At 41.2% G+C, this 19146-nt stretch overlaps 1 protein-coding gene across 1 annotated transcript in view; it reads right to left on the reverse strand.

Moving 5' to 3' along the window:
- The window catches only part of fam168b (family with sequence similarity 168 member B), a 50234-nt gene that overhangs the window by 20610 nt on the left and 10478 nt on the right, over positions 1–19146 (reverse strand). The window contains exons 2-3 of the mRNA XM_048542038.2: positions 865–949; positions 132–212 (exon numbers count right to left, since the gene is read on the reverse strand). Of these exons, the coding sequence (XP_048397995.1) occupies positions 132–212; positions 865–934 (151 nt within the window). The 5' untranslated portion in view covers positions 935–949. The remainder of the gene's footprint in view (positions 1–131; positions 213–864; positions 950–19146) is intronic.

Raw genomic sequence — 19146 nt, forward strand, 5'->3', positions numbered from 1 at the left:
ATCTGCTCAACCTCAATCCAAAAACAAACGCTAAGAAAATAATTGTGGCTTGAAAATCAGTGCTTTAAAGTTAAAAAGGTATTTTTGCTATGTGTGACTGATGTGAATGTAATCATTAACAAGTGTGATACCTGTCTGGAAGGCTGGGTTTGTACCAGCATACATTGTAGGAGAAAAGGCAGGAGCAGCTGCTGCATAACCCACTGGAAAACCTGCATAGTTTAAAAAAAATGTGAATTTAAAATTAGCCAAAAGAATTGCCAAGGAGACAAATAATCAAGCTCAGTACACAGAAACTAACCATACAGATTAGTCGTATTATCCAATATAAAGCTAAACTATACCATGTGCTATGTTTCAACTGTTTCAGAATCATTATCTAAAGAGAGAAGAAACAATGGTTTAAAATTCATCTTATGCACTCCTTTTTATAAACATGACAATGATCACTGACTAACATGCCCATTTTCAAGCACAGTTCTTCACATTCTAAATTCTAACGGCAGAGTGAATGGAAGTAAACGGGATTAGAGGAAATCACTGACATTGGCGATGGACAATGAACTACGACGAGTCATGAACATGACTAACGAAAGTTTTGAAGTCACAGTAATAAAACGCCTCCAACAGCCTGTTTCAAACCCAGTCCCAGAAATGTTAGGCACCATGCTGGCCCAATCTTCCAACAGAATGCAAGAATTTGGTGTTCTTTAGTCAAGCTCCCTAAACTAGTTCAATGCATGTTTGAAGTTAAAGTCACAAGCATTCAATACTTTATGTAACCTTTCGCCATTAGACTCCTGCATTCCCCAGCAATAATTAACCACATTTCTTAACTGGAATAGCATTAATTTATCAACTTGCCTGGGTATCCAATTCCTTTTGGATTTGCATATGGAACCCCCGAAGCAGGTGAACTGTATACTGGGTTCATGGTGTTTCTAAGGAGCTGTGCAAAAACAAAACATATTCAGCACCTTACTATTTCTACTGACAAATAATTCAATCGAGTGAGTATTAAATAACCCATTTTTGATCAAAATTAAACCGAAGTTTGAAAAAGAGCTTTATTTCACATTTCTCCAGATACCACTCATTCCCATGAATGTATAATAGACAATTTGAAAATTTCAAACTAGCTAGAGTAGTAAAACAAAATGTTCCACTGCGAAACAAATACAAGTTTTAGAATAAGTAAATTCCATTCCATTAGCTGGAATTGCACAATGAAGGGGCTTTAGCTAATTTATTTCTTCAACTATAGAAATGACTGGATTAGACCCACACAATGAACACACTGGTAAGCAGTTTAAAAAAAGATACAAGGACTTGCAAACATAAAAATGACAGGGGTTAGTTTTCCACTTAAGCACCCTGATTTACAAAACAATTTCAAATCATGTTTTTGTTTTGGGTGTATTGTGGGGAGAGTGGAGTTCCAAAAACTCTGGAGAATCTGACAGATCCTCAGATTTCTGTATCTCACCAAGTTAACTTTGTTTCTGTAAGGAAGTCATGGAGGCTCAAATTGTTAGCAATGCTGCCTCAGAATCAGGGACCTGGGTTCAATTCCAGCCTTGGGCAACTGTCAGTGTAAAGTTTGCACACTGACCCCACGTCTGCACATGTTTCCTCCAGGTGCTCTGGTTTCCTCCTACAGTCCAAAGATGCCCAAGTTAGGTGGACTGGCTGTGCTAAATTACCCACAATTTCCGGGGATTTGCACGTTGGATGAATTAACCATGGGATATGCAAGGTTACAACGATAGGCTAAGAAAGCGGAATGCTCTTTGGAGGGTCACTGTGGAATTGCCTGGCTGAATGGTGTGTTTGCACACTGCAGGATTCTACAGTATGGCAAAATTTTTTCTCATGCTTAATGGCAATAAAAGAACCCAGCTGGTGGTGCAGGCAGTCCAGCGGCAAGTGGCACCAGTCCCCAGTCCAGGAAAATACAGAGGACCACTGGCAGGAAGGACATCTGGCTATAAAACCAGCCGCCAAATCCAAAAATGATAGTTCATATAAAAGGTGCTCAAGCTACGTAACATCAGCAAAGCTATAAGAGAAAAGGGAAAAAACTGAGGAGTGTACAAACATTTCCAGGGTATTTCTCGTACAGGAATGGCTTGAAAACTAAGTTTAAATTCTGTATTAAGCTGCATTGGAAAAAACCAAGTGAGCAACCTCGACTGAAATACTTTGGTTCAACTGAGATCGTTGAGCCCCTGCAGAGACATATTTGTAGCATCAAAAGCCACGGGTGAATTGCCAGAAGATTGAAGGGTGGCTAATGTGGTGTCATTACTTAAGAAAGATGATAAGGAAAAAGCATGGAACTATAGACTGTTGAGCCGGACATTAGTGGTGGCTAAGTTGTTGGAGGGGATTCTGAGGGATGAGGTTTACATGAATTTGAAAAGGACTGATCATGGACAGTCAACATCACTGTGCATGGGAAATCACATCTCACTAACTTGACTGACATTTTTTTGAAGCAGTGATAAAGAATACTGATGAAGGCAGAGCCTTCATGGGATGTGGACTTCAGCAAGCATTCAACAGGGTTCCATATAGTAGACTGGTTAACAAAGTGAGATCACTTGGGATCCACGGAGGTTCGTCTATTGGATTCCAAAACAAAGTTGCCAGAAAAGCCCAGCAGGTCTGACAGCATCGGTGAAGGAGAAAAAGAGAGTTATCGTTTCAGGTCCGGTGATCCTTCCTTGGAACTGACTGGGTACTAAATTGGCTTGTAGGTAGGTGACAGAGGGTGGTGATAAAGGGTTTTTTTTGGACTGGACGCCTGTGACTAGTGGTGCATTGCGAGGGTTGGTGCTAGGTGAACTGCTTTGTCATTTATACAAATGATTTGGATGTGAATACAGGAGGTTCACTTGGTAAGTTTGCAGCTGACACCAAAATCAGTGGTGTAGTATACAGTGAAGGCCACCTTGGCATGCAATGGAATATTGACCAGCTCAGCCAGCTGAGGAGTGGCAGATGGAGTTTAATTTAGATAAATGTGGGGTGTTGCATTTTGGAAAGACAAATTAGAGCAGGCTTTGTACAGTTAATGGTAGGGACCTGAGAAATGTTTTCAAACCATGGGACCTTGGGGTACAGGAGCACAGTTGCTTTCAAGTGGCGCTGCAGGGAGACAGAGTGGTGAAGGTAGTGTTTGACACACTTGCTCTCATTGGTTAGAGCATTGGGTATACGACTTGGGATGTCATGTTGCAATTATACAGGACATCGGTGAGGCTGCTTAAAATAATGCACTCAATTCTGGTTTCCTTGCTATAGGAAAGATATTGTTAAATCTGAAAGGGCTCAAAAATGATTTAAGGATGTTGCCGGCAGTTGAAGGTTTAAGCTATAGGGAAAGGTTGAATTGGCTGGGGCTTTAGGCCCTACAGTGTCCGAAACCGAGGGGTGATATTATCGAGGTTTATAAAATCATGAGGGCATGAACAGGGTGAACAACCAAGGTCTTTTTCACAAATAGGGGAGTTCAAAGCTAGAGGGGATAGGTTTAAGTTGAGAGGGGAAAGATTTAAAAGGGGACCTGAGGGGCAACCTTTTCCACAGAGAACATGATACATTTGTGAAACAAGCAGCCAGAGAAAGAAGAAGGTGGGTACAATTACAACATTTAAAAAAGGCATCTGGATGGGCACTTGAACAGCAAGGGTTGAGGGATAATGGGCCAAATGCTGGCAAATAGGACTAGATCCTGGCTGAAGGGTGTGTTTGCACACTGCAGGATTCTACAGTATGGCAAAATTTTTTCTCATGCTTAATGGCAATAAAAGAACCCAGCTGGTGGTGCAGGCAGTCCAGCGGCAAGTGGCACCAGTCCCCAGTCCAGGAAAATACAGAGGACCACTGGCAGGAAGGACATCTGGCTATAAAACCAGCCGCCAAATCCAAAAATGATAGTTCATATAAAAGGTGGGCCAAATGCTGGCAAATAGGACTAGATGCCTGGCTGAATGGTGTGTTTGCACACTGCAGGATTCTACAGTATGGCAAAATTTTTGGATGGGCACTTGAACAGCAAGGGTTGAGGGATAATGGGCCAAATGCTGGCAAATAGGACTAGATCAGTTAGGGTATCTAGTCTGTATGAATGAACTGAGTGAAGAATCTATTACCCAACTTTATAATGATCCGGACAAGCATTAAAAGGTCGACATAAAACTTGTGTTGACGGTAGATTGTAGCTTCCTAAATATATCTGACAGGATAAATTGTCATTAGTTAACAAAGCACCTTTAACAACCAAAAGATACCACATCAAATTTGACAGAATCTTGGCTTTTGCAAGTTCAGATAAAACTGAAGTAAATTTCACTGTTGTAGTAGACAATAACTATAGATCAGCAGTTAAATTCTGAATTTATTTCTAATCCTATGCAAATTATTGCATACATCAGTAAGCTCAAACATCTAAAAGTACATTTAGCTATGTTTGTTTTAAACAGAAGGTGGACACTAGCGAAAGGACTATACCAACACTTGTAAAAGCATGTTGTTTTGCATTTAAGGCGAGATTGACAGCCTCCAAACAAAATGACACTTCCAGCATCAGGCTTGAGGGAGGAGGCATTAAAAATTAAACGCGTGGTACGTCAAGATTCTGGAGATAAACTTGACCACCAATTAGATTTTTTTTATTATACACAAGGGAGTTTGTGACATTTCCTTCTCCAAGATGGCATAATTCAGCCAGAGTACAACTTACCATCTCTATTCTGTTCACCCTGCTTTGGTTTTTCAAAATTATAGATAAATAATAGCAGTGCTGCAATATGCAGCAAGTATGATTTAGCTGGTTTATTTCTCTCATATTTTTAAAGAAATGGGGCAGGAAGGAAGAGGGGGCAGATTGATCACTGGTGCAAAACCTACACCTCAGAGGACAAATTTATGCCCAATCATTGCATAGATTAGTATTGGCTGTCACTGCTCATATACTCGCCCAATACCATACCTCTGGAGAACAACAGGGATCACTGCTGGGGCCATAACTATTGACAAAGAATATATTAACAAAGTGAAAGTAAACACAGTATAGTGAAGTTTGCAAATGACAAAAATAGGAAGGAAGACAAGTTATGAAGATGACATAGCCTACAGAGGGATATAGACAGGTTGAGCGAGCAGGCAAGAATTCAGTAGATAGTTTATAATGTGGGAAAACATGGGGTTATGCACTTTAGCAAGGAGAACAGAGAAGCTGAATATTATTTAAATGGAGAAAGACTACAGAAGGCTACAGAACAGAGGGATTTGGGAATCCTTGTGTCTAAATTTCAAAAATCTAGTACCCAAGTTCAGCCGGCAATAAGGCAGGCAAATACATTGGGTTTTATTACAAAAGGAATGGACTCCAAAAATAGGGATCTCTTGCTAAAACTACACAAAGCACTAGTCAAGAACACATCTGGAAAGCTGTTAATAATTCTGTGCAGCTAAGGAAAGACATACTGGCATTACAGACAGCCCACAGATGATTCCCTATGCTGATCCCAGTAATTGAGGGGCTGTCGTATGAGGAAAAGTTCAGTAAGCTGATCTTGTACTCACTGGAATAAAGGGGAACGAGAGGAGAGTTTACTGAAATATACAAGGACTTTAAGTACTTGATGGATTTTCTTCCTTACAATCGACAATGGATCCATGATCATTAAATTCCTAATTCCAGATTTTTTTTGGTAGGACTCAAACTTCAGTATTTGAATGCATTCTCCAGCCATTGACTTCACACTCGTTTTAAATCCCTTTATTCATTCATAGGATGAGGGCATCACTGATCAAGCAGCATTCATTACACATCCCGAATTGCCCAGAAGGCAGTTAAGAGTCAGCTACATTGCTATGTGTGTGCGCTCATGTAGGCCAGACCAAGTCAGGATGGCAGTTCCCTTCCCCAATGGATATTAGTGAATCAGATGGGTTTTTCCAACAATTGACAATGGATTCATGGTCATCATTAGATTCTTAATTCCAGCTATTTATTGAATTCAAATTCCACCATCTATCATGGCAGGATTTGAACCCAGGTCGCCAGAATGTTTTCTGGGTCTCTGGATTAACAGTCCAGCAATAATACCACAATGCTATCACCTCCCCTTGCCCTAGAAATACAAAATTAATTTTGCCCTACTGCTTCATCCTTAGAAATCTGTACAACCTCGAGGTGCATTCTAACATTTCCTGTGGAAGCCATTCTTTGATTTTGCACATTTTTAGCAAAACATGACCTGATTATTAGGTGACATTCAAAAATGCATTCACCCAATTTACTGGAATATCAGGAACACAGACATTAAGTTATTTTTCTCCTTCACTAGCCCATAGCTGGAGATCAGTTAAAGTCCTTGCACTACTGTAAACAAATGCAAAAGATTTCGCAAAAAATGTATTGCATAAGGGTCCTTCCTGACCTCTATGCTTTTGTATTGTGCCGCACAATGTGCTAACACAATGACCCATTGAAAATATTTTGCCATTTGTGGACAGAATTACACAGCAAATCCCAAACTGGTATCATATAAATGCTTTGACTCAAACATGGACAGAGGTCAAATTTCTTAAGAGAAGAACGAGTCCACTCTTGACATCAAGGCAGTATTTTGACTGTTTACTCCAGAAAGAACTCTGGCCAAAACGCCAAACAAATGAACCAAATTAGAACTCTGAACTTTCCATTTTCTGACCTTTGACCATTTTTACATCTCCATCTTCCCTTCACCACCATTAGCCACTCTGCATCTTTGGCTCTGAGCACTCAGTCTGTTTACTTGCTCCTCCTCCTCGTCCTCCAACTCTGTCTACAGCATAAAAAACAATTTTCTCTACCTTTCAGGTGCAGGTACTTGTCAGACTGGACTTAAAGCTAAATTCTTGTTTCTTCCACCACAGGTGCTACAAAAACTGTTAAGTTTCTCCAGCACTTCTCATTTTAAAACTCTGTTGCATGGTCTGATGCCTAGCACAAAAACAGGTAGTTCTGGTTGCTGGAGCACAGGCATGCGAAGATAAACATTACAGCAAGGCTCCATTTAGTTCTAGGCCCAACAACCTTTAGGTTGTTTTAATGACAAAGATAAAGTTAGAACTGACATGTTCACATGTTCTGTTTATTTGCACCTAAGATATTGCAGCAGACAGGCTCAAGTGCAGCAAGTACTGGACAACATTCAAGCACGGGTTACAAAGTGACAAATAACATTTAAGTGCCAGCCAATGACAACGTCCAACGAGAATCTAACCATCTATCCTTGACATTTATCAGTATTACCATTGCTTGATCCCTCACTGTCAATAACTTGGGTTTCACCATTGTCCAAAAAAACTTGTGAATGAACTGAAAATCTGCAGCCAGGGAGCAGACAGGAGGCTGAGATTTCACCTCCTGACTCACCAATGCTTGACTACAATCTGCAAGGCACAAGGCAGTGATGAGCGTAATGGAATACTCTCCTCTTGCCTATATAAGGGTAGCTTGAACAACACTCAAGCAGCTTAACACCATCTAAGACAAAACACTGAATTGCGCTGAACCTCGCTCATCACATTAAATATACTCTTTCTACTGCTAGCGCACAATGACAACCTGCAAATTACCTACAAGGTGCCATACAGCAATCAGGCTCCCTCAACTGCAGCTTTCAAATCAATAATCTCTACCTCCAACAAGGACAAGCACCTGCAGCTCATCATACTCTAAATTCACATACATGAACAGCAAATGCTTCCATGGAAGGTGGTGAAATTTGAGTTCAATAAAAATCTGGAATTGAAAGTTTAATGATGCTGATGAATCCATTGTCAATTGTTGAAAAAAGCCATCTGGTTCTTGAGGGAAGGAAACTGCCATCCTTATTTGGTTTAGAATACGAGAAACCAGACCCACAGCAATGAGGTAAACTAAACTATCCTCTGGGATGGGCAATAAATACTAGCTACACCCTCATCCTGTGAGTGAATTAAACAGAATGATTTAATTCATGATGTACTTTACATGAATTTGTATAAATGACATTTACTGCTCTTGTTTGCACTGGAGCATAACTCCAAACTGCACTTTTGGGAGATAACTGTCCGATTGGAGTGATGGGTAAGGAGAGGCTATTACCAATCATATTGCAGAAATCCCTCAGATGCAACCATGGGGCAATCCACGAATCACAGTCATCCAGCACAGAAACAGAACTTTTGGTCCAACTAGTCCATGCCTAAAATCGTTCGAACGAAACTAATGCCACCTGCCTGTTCTTGGCGTGTATCCCCTCAAACCTTTGCTATTCATGTATTTATCCACATTTTTTAATTAAAATCTTGTAATTACACCCACATCATCCACTTCCTCAGGAAGTTCACGATACATAAACCACACTGTTTAAAAGAAATGTTTCCCTCATGTTTTATTTAAAGTCTCTTTCCCCCACATTAAAAATGTGTTCCCTAGTCTTGTCATTTCCCTAGGATGAGACATTTCAACTACGATTAATTGTATCTATACACCTCATTATATTATAAATTTTTTTAAGGTTGCCTCTCAACCTCCTACACATGATCAGAAAACTGAGTGACTTACTTGAGTTTAGAGGAAAGTCTGAGTGTTAACTGCAACTGCATTTATAAAATTAACATAAGCTGTCGTGAAACGTGCATTTTAAACACAATGTAGTGCATATCAGTCAGCTTTTATATAGCAATGCAAGGAATATCAAGTTCTGAGGGCAGTCCAGTTTACCTGAATGAATCATTTTTAACACACGCTCAGCTTTTCTCCTCACAAGTAGCACATGCAGTCATGAGTGCTATATTTAAATGGCTTTTAGGCCTGTAACAAATTCTATTTTGTGTTGCTATGGTTTCTGCAAGACAGATTTGATGCTTCTGTCACCTGTCCCGATCCCGTACTGGTTTTGCTAGCTGGAAACCCAGCTCACAATTAACTACTACTTTCATTTGATAACTATTGCAATTAATTAATTTTGATGCAATTTTTCATCACCTTGCAATTTGACATGTATATCCTTTACTGAGAAAGATCCAATATGTAGATAGAAACTAACCCACAATCCTAACCTATCAAGCATTAATTTTAAATTATCTGGTGCCTGCTTGTCATTAGATCAGTTCAACTGATAGTTCCCTCCCATGTTATAAAGATTTCAATCAGATCCACTGAGGTAAATTAGCTCGAGACAGTTAAATCTAAACTCAAAACTCTGACATTTCAATCCTAAATCAGAAATCAGAAATTTTTCTAAGTATAAACCAAACAGCATCCAATTCAGCATTAATTTAAAAGTTCTGTCTAAAAGAATATTCTTTCATTCATTCATGGAATGCTGGTAATGAGCAGTGATAGCATTTAACGCCTGTACTTAATTGTTGTCAAGGTGGTGCTCAAAGAGCTGCCTTCTTGAACTACCACAACTGATGGGATGTATGTGCACCTATGTTTGAGGCAAGATATTTTAAAATTTCATCTACTTACAATGGAGGAACAGTAATATACTTTCAAGTTTGCATGCCGAGAAACTAGGAAGGTAACGTGTAGATGGCAGTATTTTCATGAAGCTAAAGCAATCATCCTTCTAGCCTGCCTTCGATGGTGCAAAAACGTAGTCATGTTGCACCAATCATGGAGTGAGCAAATAAGCTGGTGGATACGGTTTATTTGTTTAGACTAGTATTGAGCTTTTTGAATGTTGTCGGATTTGCATTCTTCAGGCAAGCAGAATGTATTTCAACGAATCATAGACCTTCTCTTCGTTCAATTCCATCCTTTCTCATTTTCCTTGCTTCTATTTCAAACTAGTGATATCTGAAGTGTTCAATATATTTCTCTTCGAAGATGTTACTTGTCTGGGACATTTGCAATGGTTTGTTTTTATTTAATTTCTCACTGCCAGCTAGATGTCATTGCTGTAACCAGAATAGAACTAACTGGTTCCAGGCAAGGCTAAGTTTCAAGCACAATTCTTCAGCACTACAGCGGGAACATGCATGGGGCCTTCAGCTTTTGGGAGCACACTGGATGCATTTTTTTGTCCCAATTTCACATGAAGCGAACTAAATCAGAAGATCAGCTTTTGTAATGGTGGAAAACCTAGACTTAAGAATGGATGCAGTATTCACTTGGCACTTCTGGCTGAACGTAGTTGTAGATGCTTCAAGCCTTGTCTTTTACATTCACAAACTGGATTCTGCCATCATTTACAGTAGGGATGCTGATGCTCAGACAGCCTCCTCCTGTTTGACAAGAAAAACAGCAGGAGAGAGGACACAAAGCAAGAGAAACAGTGCAGGAACATTCCAGCATGAAAGGTTCATAACATGCTTGAAATAAAGCAAAGTCAGCAGTTTGAAAAACACTGACGGAATGTGGGGCTATAACTTCATAAAGGGAAAAGCTGCCTGCATCAGAGAGCAGCGGCAGGAGATAAAAATCAGTGTCAGGGAGCCCCACCAATAGGTTTCTTTTTGTCAAAAAAAGTGCCATGCCAGAGGGGAAAAAAGGCAGGTATTCCTTCTACATCTTTCATTGGCAGAATAGTTTAAACCAGGACCTGAATACAGAGATAATGGGGACTGCAGATGCTGGAGAATCCAAGATAACAAAGTGTGAAGCTGGATGAACACAGCAGGCCAAGCAGCATCTCAGGAGCACAAAAGCTGACATTCTGGGCCTAGACCCTTCATCAGAAAAAGGGAATGGGGAGAGGATTCTGAAATAAATAGGGAGAGATGGGGAGGCGGACCGAAGACGGATAGCCATTTTCAGTCCGCCTCCCCCTCTCTCCTGATTTATTTCAGAGCCCTCTCCGATGAAGGGACTAGGCCTGAAACGTCAGCTTTTGTGCTCCTGAGATGCTGCTTGGCCTGCTGTGTTCATCCAGCTTTACACTTTGTTAACCTGAAGAATACAGTTAGGATATTCACTTTTAACATGTTTAATAACCAAATTAACTAACAGAAGAGAGATGGCCAAGTTGGCAAAACACCACAACTGTAACCATGAGACCACAGGTTGACACGATGCAATCCACGGCGATCACATCTGCAGCAAGTGTTAGCTGCTCAAGGATCTTCATTAGCAAGAGCAGGCCTTTGAAGTCTGCCCCACAACTCTTGTTGGGAGTTTTCTCCCAGGAGCCTAAACCCAGCATGGTTCAAATGAAACCTGCTGCAATGCAAGAGCTCTCTTTCCCCACTGCTGGTACCAGTGCCAATGAACTGGAACATATTTCTCACACCAATCTTTGAGCCACAATGTTTCAGGAAGCAGTCATGCACCACATAGGCAGAGAAGGAGAGCTTAGTGACTACAGCATTATGGTACAAAGTGCCATTCAAATGAGGGGAGAAAAATGTTGCAGTAATTGGGGACAGTACAGATAAGGGAATAGATATTGCACACTGCAGCAAAGAGTCCCAAATGCATTGTTGCTCACCTGGTGTCGAGCTTAAGGCCATCTCTTCTGGACTGGAAAGGAACTTGGAATGAAGAGGAGACCAACTTTTCATGGTTCCACGGAAGTAAAAATGACTTGAGTAGGACCATGAAACAGATTCTGTTCAGGCATTATGTGCAGCTTGAGGGAGAAATTAAAAGCAGACCCTCAAATGTAATAATATCTGGATTGCTACCCGAGTGATGTGTAAGCAAGTATTGGGTAAATAAGATGAGACACGTTAATACATGGCTCAAGCATTGGTGAGAGAAATAAACTCCAATTCACGTAATACATTGCACCAGAAATGGAGAAAGAGTGCGCAATTGGGACAGTTGCATTTGAACAATGTTCGGATCAGTTTACTGATAATCGCATCTAGGATGGGTAGTTCAATCAAAGGGCAGTTTAAAAAGGAAACAAGACCAGAGGTGTAGGGTTTTAAAGAGGGGAGTAATAATAAAAATATGACAATAAAGGTTAGAAAATATACAGGATGCAGTAGAAATTAGAACAAAAGAAATAACAGTTTAAAAAAATCAAAGCTCCAGATCCTTTATATGAATGCATGCAGCATTTGTATCAAGATGGATGAATTGATGGCATGAACAGAAATTAATGATTGTCTGGAAATTCAACACTCAAGGACATTTGACACTTCCAAAGAATAGGGGAAGAAAAAGGAGATGGAACAGCCTGACAAAATGAAAAAAAGGGATCAGTGAGATCGATGTGATAAATCATGATGTGGAATTAGTTTGGACAGAAATAGGGTCTTGCAAGGTAAATATGTCACAGGTAGGAGTCTCGAAGAGCTCACTCTACTGCAAAGCATTAATAATAGAGGCATTAAAGGAGGGCGCTACAATCGTGACAGGTGATTTTAATCTGCGTATTGACCAGGAAAATCAGCTGGGCAAGGCTATCATGTATGTTAGATTTGTAGAATTAATCAAGACTTGTTTCTAAAGTTATATTGCAGAATTACCTGAAAGAGACCGTTTGACATCTAGCAATGTGTCATCAGGTGGGATTAAGAGGAGATCTTAATTTCTTAGTAGTTAGAGATCCTCATGGGACCAGAGAATGCAAAAACGGTAGAATTTCCATTCAGTTTGAGGGAGAGCAACCCGAGTGTCAAACAGTGTTCTTAAGTAACTGCATTTACAGGCATTTGGAGAAAAAGTAAATCTAAAGTGGGCTGGCAAACTAGAAAAAAAAGGAAGTCAATGGATGAGCAGTGACAGACATAAATTTATAACAATCAAAGATGTGTTCCAGTCAAAGAAGAACTCAATGAAGGGAATAAGCCATCAGTGATTAACAATGGTGGTCAAGAGAAGCATCCAATCAAACACTATGGCATACAATTGAGCAAACTATAATGTGGGAAAGGTTGTGCACAACGTGGGAAAATGTGAGGTTATGCATTTTGGTAGGATGAAAAAAAAGCACAGACTATTTTCCAAGTAGGGAATTGGCTTTGGAAATCTGAAGCACAAAAGGATTTAGAAATCAGAATCTAGGATTCTCTTACAATAAGCATGCAGTCGTTGAGGAGACTTGTAGCTCGGGCTGTGGATGAGATTGCAGACTTGCTTGCCAAGCCGGTGTGTTTGATTTCAGACGTTCTGTCACCCTTCTGGGTAACATCGTCAATGCAACTCCAGTGAAGCATTGGTGTTCCATCCCGCTTGTTATTTACATGCCTGTTTGCTGGGGTAGTTGGTATTACTTCCAGTTGTGTTCTTCAGTGGTTTGTATACTGGGTCAAATTCAATATATTTGTTGGAGTTCTGGTTGGAATGCCACGTCTCCGGAAATCCCAGTCAAATGTGTGTCTTTTGTCTATGCATATTGAAACCAGCGAGAATTGGGCGTGTCTTTTGGTTGCTAGTTGGTGTCCGTGTATCCTTATTGCCAGTTTTCTTCCAGTTTGGTCTGTGTAATGTTTCTCAGTCCTTGGGGTCCTTTATGTTCGTCAGTAGCTGTCCCAGGGAGGTTGATGGTTTGCGGGCTACCCTAATACCTAGGGGTCTTGAGTATTGGGATGTAGGAGTACCAGCAACCATAAACTGAGCTGCATCAGGACATTATTCAAATGAGCCACAACACACTGCAGTAACCTGAAACGGCGCAAAGCAGAACAGGAGCACTTGAACGGAATTTTTGAAAGGAATGGAGACCCAAAAAACACAATCCTCCATAACCTCTACAACAGACCACAACAAGATGATAGATACAACATAGCCAGACATACTCATCACCCTACCAGCCATCAGGGACATATCAGAGATGACAAGACTACTCAGGCCCTTAGGTATCAGGGTAGCTCACAAACCAACAACCGCCCTGCGACAGCTACCAACAAATGTAAAGGACTCCATACTCACAACCAATAAAACTTACGTAATATACAAAATACCATGCAAGGGCTGTGAGAAACATTACAAGAGGCCAAGCTGGAAGAAAACTACAATAGTGATATACAAACACCAACCAGATTTGACCAATTCTCACTGATGTCAATACACACAAAGACAGACATGAATTTGACGGGGACAATACATCCATAATAGCACAAGCCAAACAGAGACATTCCAGGGAATTTCCAGAGGCCTGGCATTCCAACCAGATCTCCATCAACAAACACAGTGAACAGGACCCGATATATCAACCACTGAAAAACAGAACCGGAACTAATACCAGCCACCCCAGCAAACTGAGGCATATAAATAACAAGCAGGACGGAACACCAACGCTTCACTGGAGGTGCACTAACAATGTTACCTAGCAGGGTGACAAAATCACCTATCGAGCACACTGGCTTGGCATACAAGTCTGCAACCTCAGTAAACATGCAGGTTCAGTTAGCAGTTAGAAGGCAAGTGCAATGTTAATATTCATTTTAGGAGAGCTAGAATACTAAAAAAAGGGATGTACTGCTAAGGTAGTACATGGTTTTGGTCAGACTGAATTTGGAATATTGAGCACAGTTTGGGCCTCATGTCTAAGGAACGATGTGCTAGTCCAGAGGAAGTTTACAAGGATGATCCCAGGAATGAAGGGCTTGTCATATTAGAAGCAGTTGAGGGTTCTGGGTCAGTACTCTGTGGCGTGCAGAAGGTTAAGGGGCATTCCATGAAACTTTTAGAATACCATGGGGCTTGGACCTAATTCACGTGGAAATCATGTTTCCAACAGTAGAACAGACTAGGACTTCAGGGCATAGCTTCAGAGCGAAGGCACAAAACTTTAGGACTGAGATGAGCAGAAATTTCTTCAGCTAAAGGGTGGCGAATCTGTGGAACTCATTGCCACAGAGATTTGTAGAAGCCAAGTCATGGAGTGTATTTAAGACAGAGATATCAAGTCATTGATATATATAGTAAACAATGAGGCTCAACGACCGACCCAACTTGAAAAAGACCTGCTAATCCTGGCACTGTCTTGTGTTAACCTATCAATCCATCAAATGTATTAGCCCGATGAGATCTTCTGTCTTGTGCAATAGCCTTCTTTGTGATGTTTCATCAAATGCCATCTGGATATCCAGGTATAATACATCTCTTGGTTCCCCTTCATCAACACTCCAACTGTCACATCCTCAATGGACTTGATTAATACAAGGATCAAGGGTTATAGGGAGAAGGAAGGAGAATAAGGTTGAGAAAAATAAACAGCCATGATCAAAGGGTGAAGCAAACTCGATGGCCCAATTCTGCTGAGATATCTCATAGTATTACTGAACTCAGAAGTTAGGCCACGGGGCTAAGAATTTTAAGGAATCAGCAGTAGATGATTAAAATTCTAATACAGAGGGAGAAAATCAATAAATAAATTGACAAGAAACATAAAATTTAAAAATTATCCAAAATATAAACATGCTTCTGCTGACATATAAAAAGTAGTTAAACTTAATATCCCAAGGTGCTAATGGGAGGAAAGACCTTTTTACAATCTCTATTAGTAGAGACAACATATTTGATAAACTACTGGGACAAAATGAAGATAAGGTGCCTGGATTTGATTAAACCTCAGGTGATGAGCTTGCACAAAAAGGGAAGGAAATAGAAAGCAGAAAATCATCGATCAGTTAGAATAGCATCTGTTACTGAGAAAATGCTATATCCATTATTAATGAATTTAAAAAAATAAACAGCATGATAGAAAAACTGACCACAGTCCAAGTTAACATAGCTCTGTGAAAGGGAAATCATGGTTAATAAATTTGTTAAGAGTCATTTGAGGATAAGGGGAACCAAGATGCATCATTCTTGGAGCTCCAGGCAGGATTTGATGAAACACCACGTAAATGGCGATCGCACAAGACAGTGTCAGGATTAGCAGATTTTTTCAGGTTGGGTCTGTCATTGAGCCTCATTGCTCACTACTTATATCAATGACTTGAAGGATTTGACTAAAGATGAAAATAGGCAGGAAGTCATGTTGGGTGAGGACTCAAGGATTCTGCAAAGAGATATAGATAGGTTGAGTGACTGTGCAAAAAATTGGCAAGTGGAGTTTAACGCGGGTAAGCATAAGATTACACACTTGAGTAGGAAGCTTCAAAACAGACTTTTTTTAAATGGGTGACCCCAAAAATGTGCAGGGGTCTCTGGGATATGAGGCAGCAGAGTGGCACAATGATCAGCACTGCTGCCTTACAGGACTAGGGGCCTAGCTTCAACAGCCTAGGGTGGCTGAATGTGTCGAGTCTGCATGTTCTCCTCATCTTTGTGTGGGTTTCCACTTAATCCAGTTTCTTTCTTAAATTAAAAGATGTGGTGTCAGTGGTGATAACAAAGTGTACAGCTAGATGAAGATAATAAAATGTGAGGCTGGATGAACACAGCAGGCCAAGCAGCATCTCAGGAGCACAAAAGCTGACGTTTCGGGCCTAGACCCTTCATCAGAGAGGGGGATGGGGGGAGGGAACTGGAATAAATAGGGAGAGAGGGGGAGGCGGACCGAAGATGGAGAGTAAAGAAGATAGGTGGAGAGAGTGTAGGTGGGGAGGTAGGGAGGGGATAGGTCAGTCCAGGGAAGATGGACAGGTCAAGGAGGTGGGATGAGGTTAGTAGGTAGCTGGGGGTGCGGCTTGGGGTGGGAGGAAGGGATGGGTGAGAGGAAGAACCGGTTAGGGAGGCAGAGACAGGTTGGACTGGTTTTGGGATGCAGTGGGTGGGGGGGGAAGAGCTGGGCTGGTTGTGTGGTGCAGTGGGGGGAGGGGATGAACTGGGCTGGTTTAGGGATGCAGTAGGGGAAGGGGAGATTTTGAAACTGGGGAAGTCCACATTGATACCATATGGCTGCAGGGTTCCCAGGCGGAATGTGAGTTGCTGTTCCTGCAACCTTCGGGTGGCATCATTGTGGCAGTGCAGTAGGCCCATGATGGACATGTCATCAAGAGAATGGGAGGGGGAGTGGAAATGGTTTGCGACTGGGAGGTGCAGTTGTTTGTTGCGAACTGAGCGGAGGTGTTCTGCAAAGCGGTCCCCAAGCCTCCGCTTGGTTTCCCCAATGTAGAGGAAGCCGCACCAGGTACAGTGGATGCAGTATACGCAGTATACCACATTGGCAGATGTGCAGGTGAACCTCTGCTTAATGTGGAATGTCATGGGCCTCCTGCACTGCCACAATGATGCCACCCGAAGGTTGCAGGAACAGCAACTCATATTCCGCCTGGGAACCCTGCAGCCATATGGTATCAATGTGGACTTCACCAGTTTCAAAATCTCCCCTTCCCCTACTGCATCCCTAAACCAGCCCAGTTCATCCCCTCCCCCCACTGCACCACACAACCAGCCCAGCTCTTCCCCCCCACCCACTGCATCCCAAAACCAGTCCAACCTGTCTCTGCCTCCCTAACCGGTTCTTCCTCTCACCCATCCCTTCCTCCCACCCCAAGCCGCACCCCCAGCTACCTACTAACCTCATCCCGCCTCCTTGACCTGTCCGTCTTCCCTGGACTGACCTATCCCCTCCCTACCTCCCCACCTACACTCTCTCCACCTATCTTCTTTACTCTCCATCTTCGGTCCGCCTCCCCCTCTCTCCCTATTTATTCCAGTTCCCTCCCCCCATCCCCCTCTCTGATGAAGGGTCTAGGCCCAAAACGTCAGCTTTTGTGCTCCTGAGATGCTGCTTGGCCTGCTGTGTTCATCCAGCCTCACATTTTATTATCTTGGAATTTCCAGCATCTGCAGTTCCCATTATCTCTGGTACAGCTAGATGAAGTCTGGTCAGTTTTTCTATCATGCTGTTTATTTTTTAAATTCATTAATAATGGATACAGCATTTTCTCAGTAACAGATGCTAGTCTAACTGATCTATAATTTTCTGCAGGCCAAGCAACAGAGGAGCAAGAAAGCTGATGTTTCGGGCCTCGACCCTTCTTCAGAAATGGGGGAAGGGAAGGGGGTTCTGAAATAAATAGGGAGACAGGAGGAGGTAATTTCTTCTCCGAGAGTATGGAATGGAATTCTCCACCCAAAAGGGTAGCTGATGTGATATCACTAAAGTTCTTACGAAACAGATAATTTTTGAAATTTTAGGTGTTGAGGGGCACTCTGAGCTGGCACAAAAAAGAAATTGAGGTCTGGGACAGATCAGCCATGATCTTGTTGCATGAATGAACTGACTTAAGCTGGGCTAAACTGCCTATACCTGCTCCTATTTCTTACAACTCTTACAATTACTGTCCATGCAGGTATACTTGAAACAGATTTGAGATTAACTCAAAACAGTTTTCTTCCTCATAGTGTTTCCCTTACCTTCAAATAACAGAAGAGCTCTATTTACCAAAAAAGCCAGACAAAGAGATGAAAAAACACAGTACCTAAGCAAATCACATGCAAAGTAAAAATTTGAAACCAGCTAATGGGAAAATCACTAATCACATCAAAGGGTATCAAAACAGATCATAAAAGCTACAAAAAGGGAGGATAGAAGAAACTTGTTAGCAACATCAAAGCAAGACAAGTTTAACTATTACGTTTGGAAGATGATGATCAGGAACAACCTGGGCCCTTAAGCTATCAGTAATATTATCAATGATAATTAATAAATAGCATGCTGAAAGACTATGTCACATCAATATTTTGGTAGAGAATGCAGTCAACAAGCCAGAAGATTGAAGGGCACTATTACAGAATCACGACAGCACTCTCTAAAATTAACAACGTAACTACAAAAAAAAAACACTAAAGAGTGTCAAAATCTCAGAACCAGATGGTTTCCATCAGAAAATTTTAAATTTCATTGACATTCTATCGACTATATTCCCAAGTTCTTTTGATTCAAGAACTGTTTCCTTAAATAGGAAAATTGTGCATAACACTTTGCTATTTAAGAAAAGATGACAGGATGGAAGAGAGAAATCATAAACATGCTAGTTTAACATCAGTTTTTGGGAAATTGCTGATCAATACTTCTGGTGACAGTGAATGAATGAGATGAAATTATTCATCTAATCACAGAACAAATATACGCAAAAGAGTATTTCACGTCTGACGAAGAAGTTTTTTTTGTAGAGGTGCCTGAAGTGTGAGCACAGGAATGTCTACATATATGATTTTAATGAACTCCCGTAAGGCCTTGGATAAAATATCTCAGACTGTTAGTCGAAGCTTAAGTCCACAGATTTGAGGGCAAACTATTGACA

Source organism: Stegostoma tigrinum, chromosome 14, assembly GCF_030684315.1.
Source record: "Stegostoma tigrinum isolate sSteTig4 chromosome 14, sSteTig4.hap1, whole genome shotgun sequence".
NCBI classification, from domain to species: Eukaryota; Metazoa; Chordata; class Chondrichthyes; order Orectolobiformes; family Stegostomatidae; genus Stegostoma; species Stegostoma tigrinum.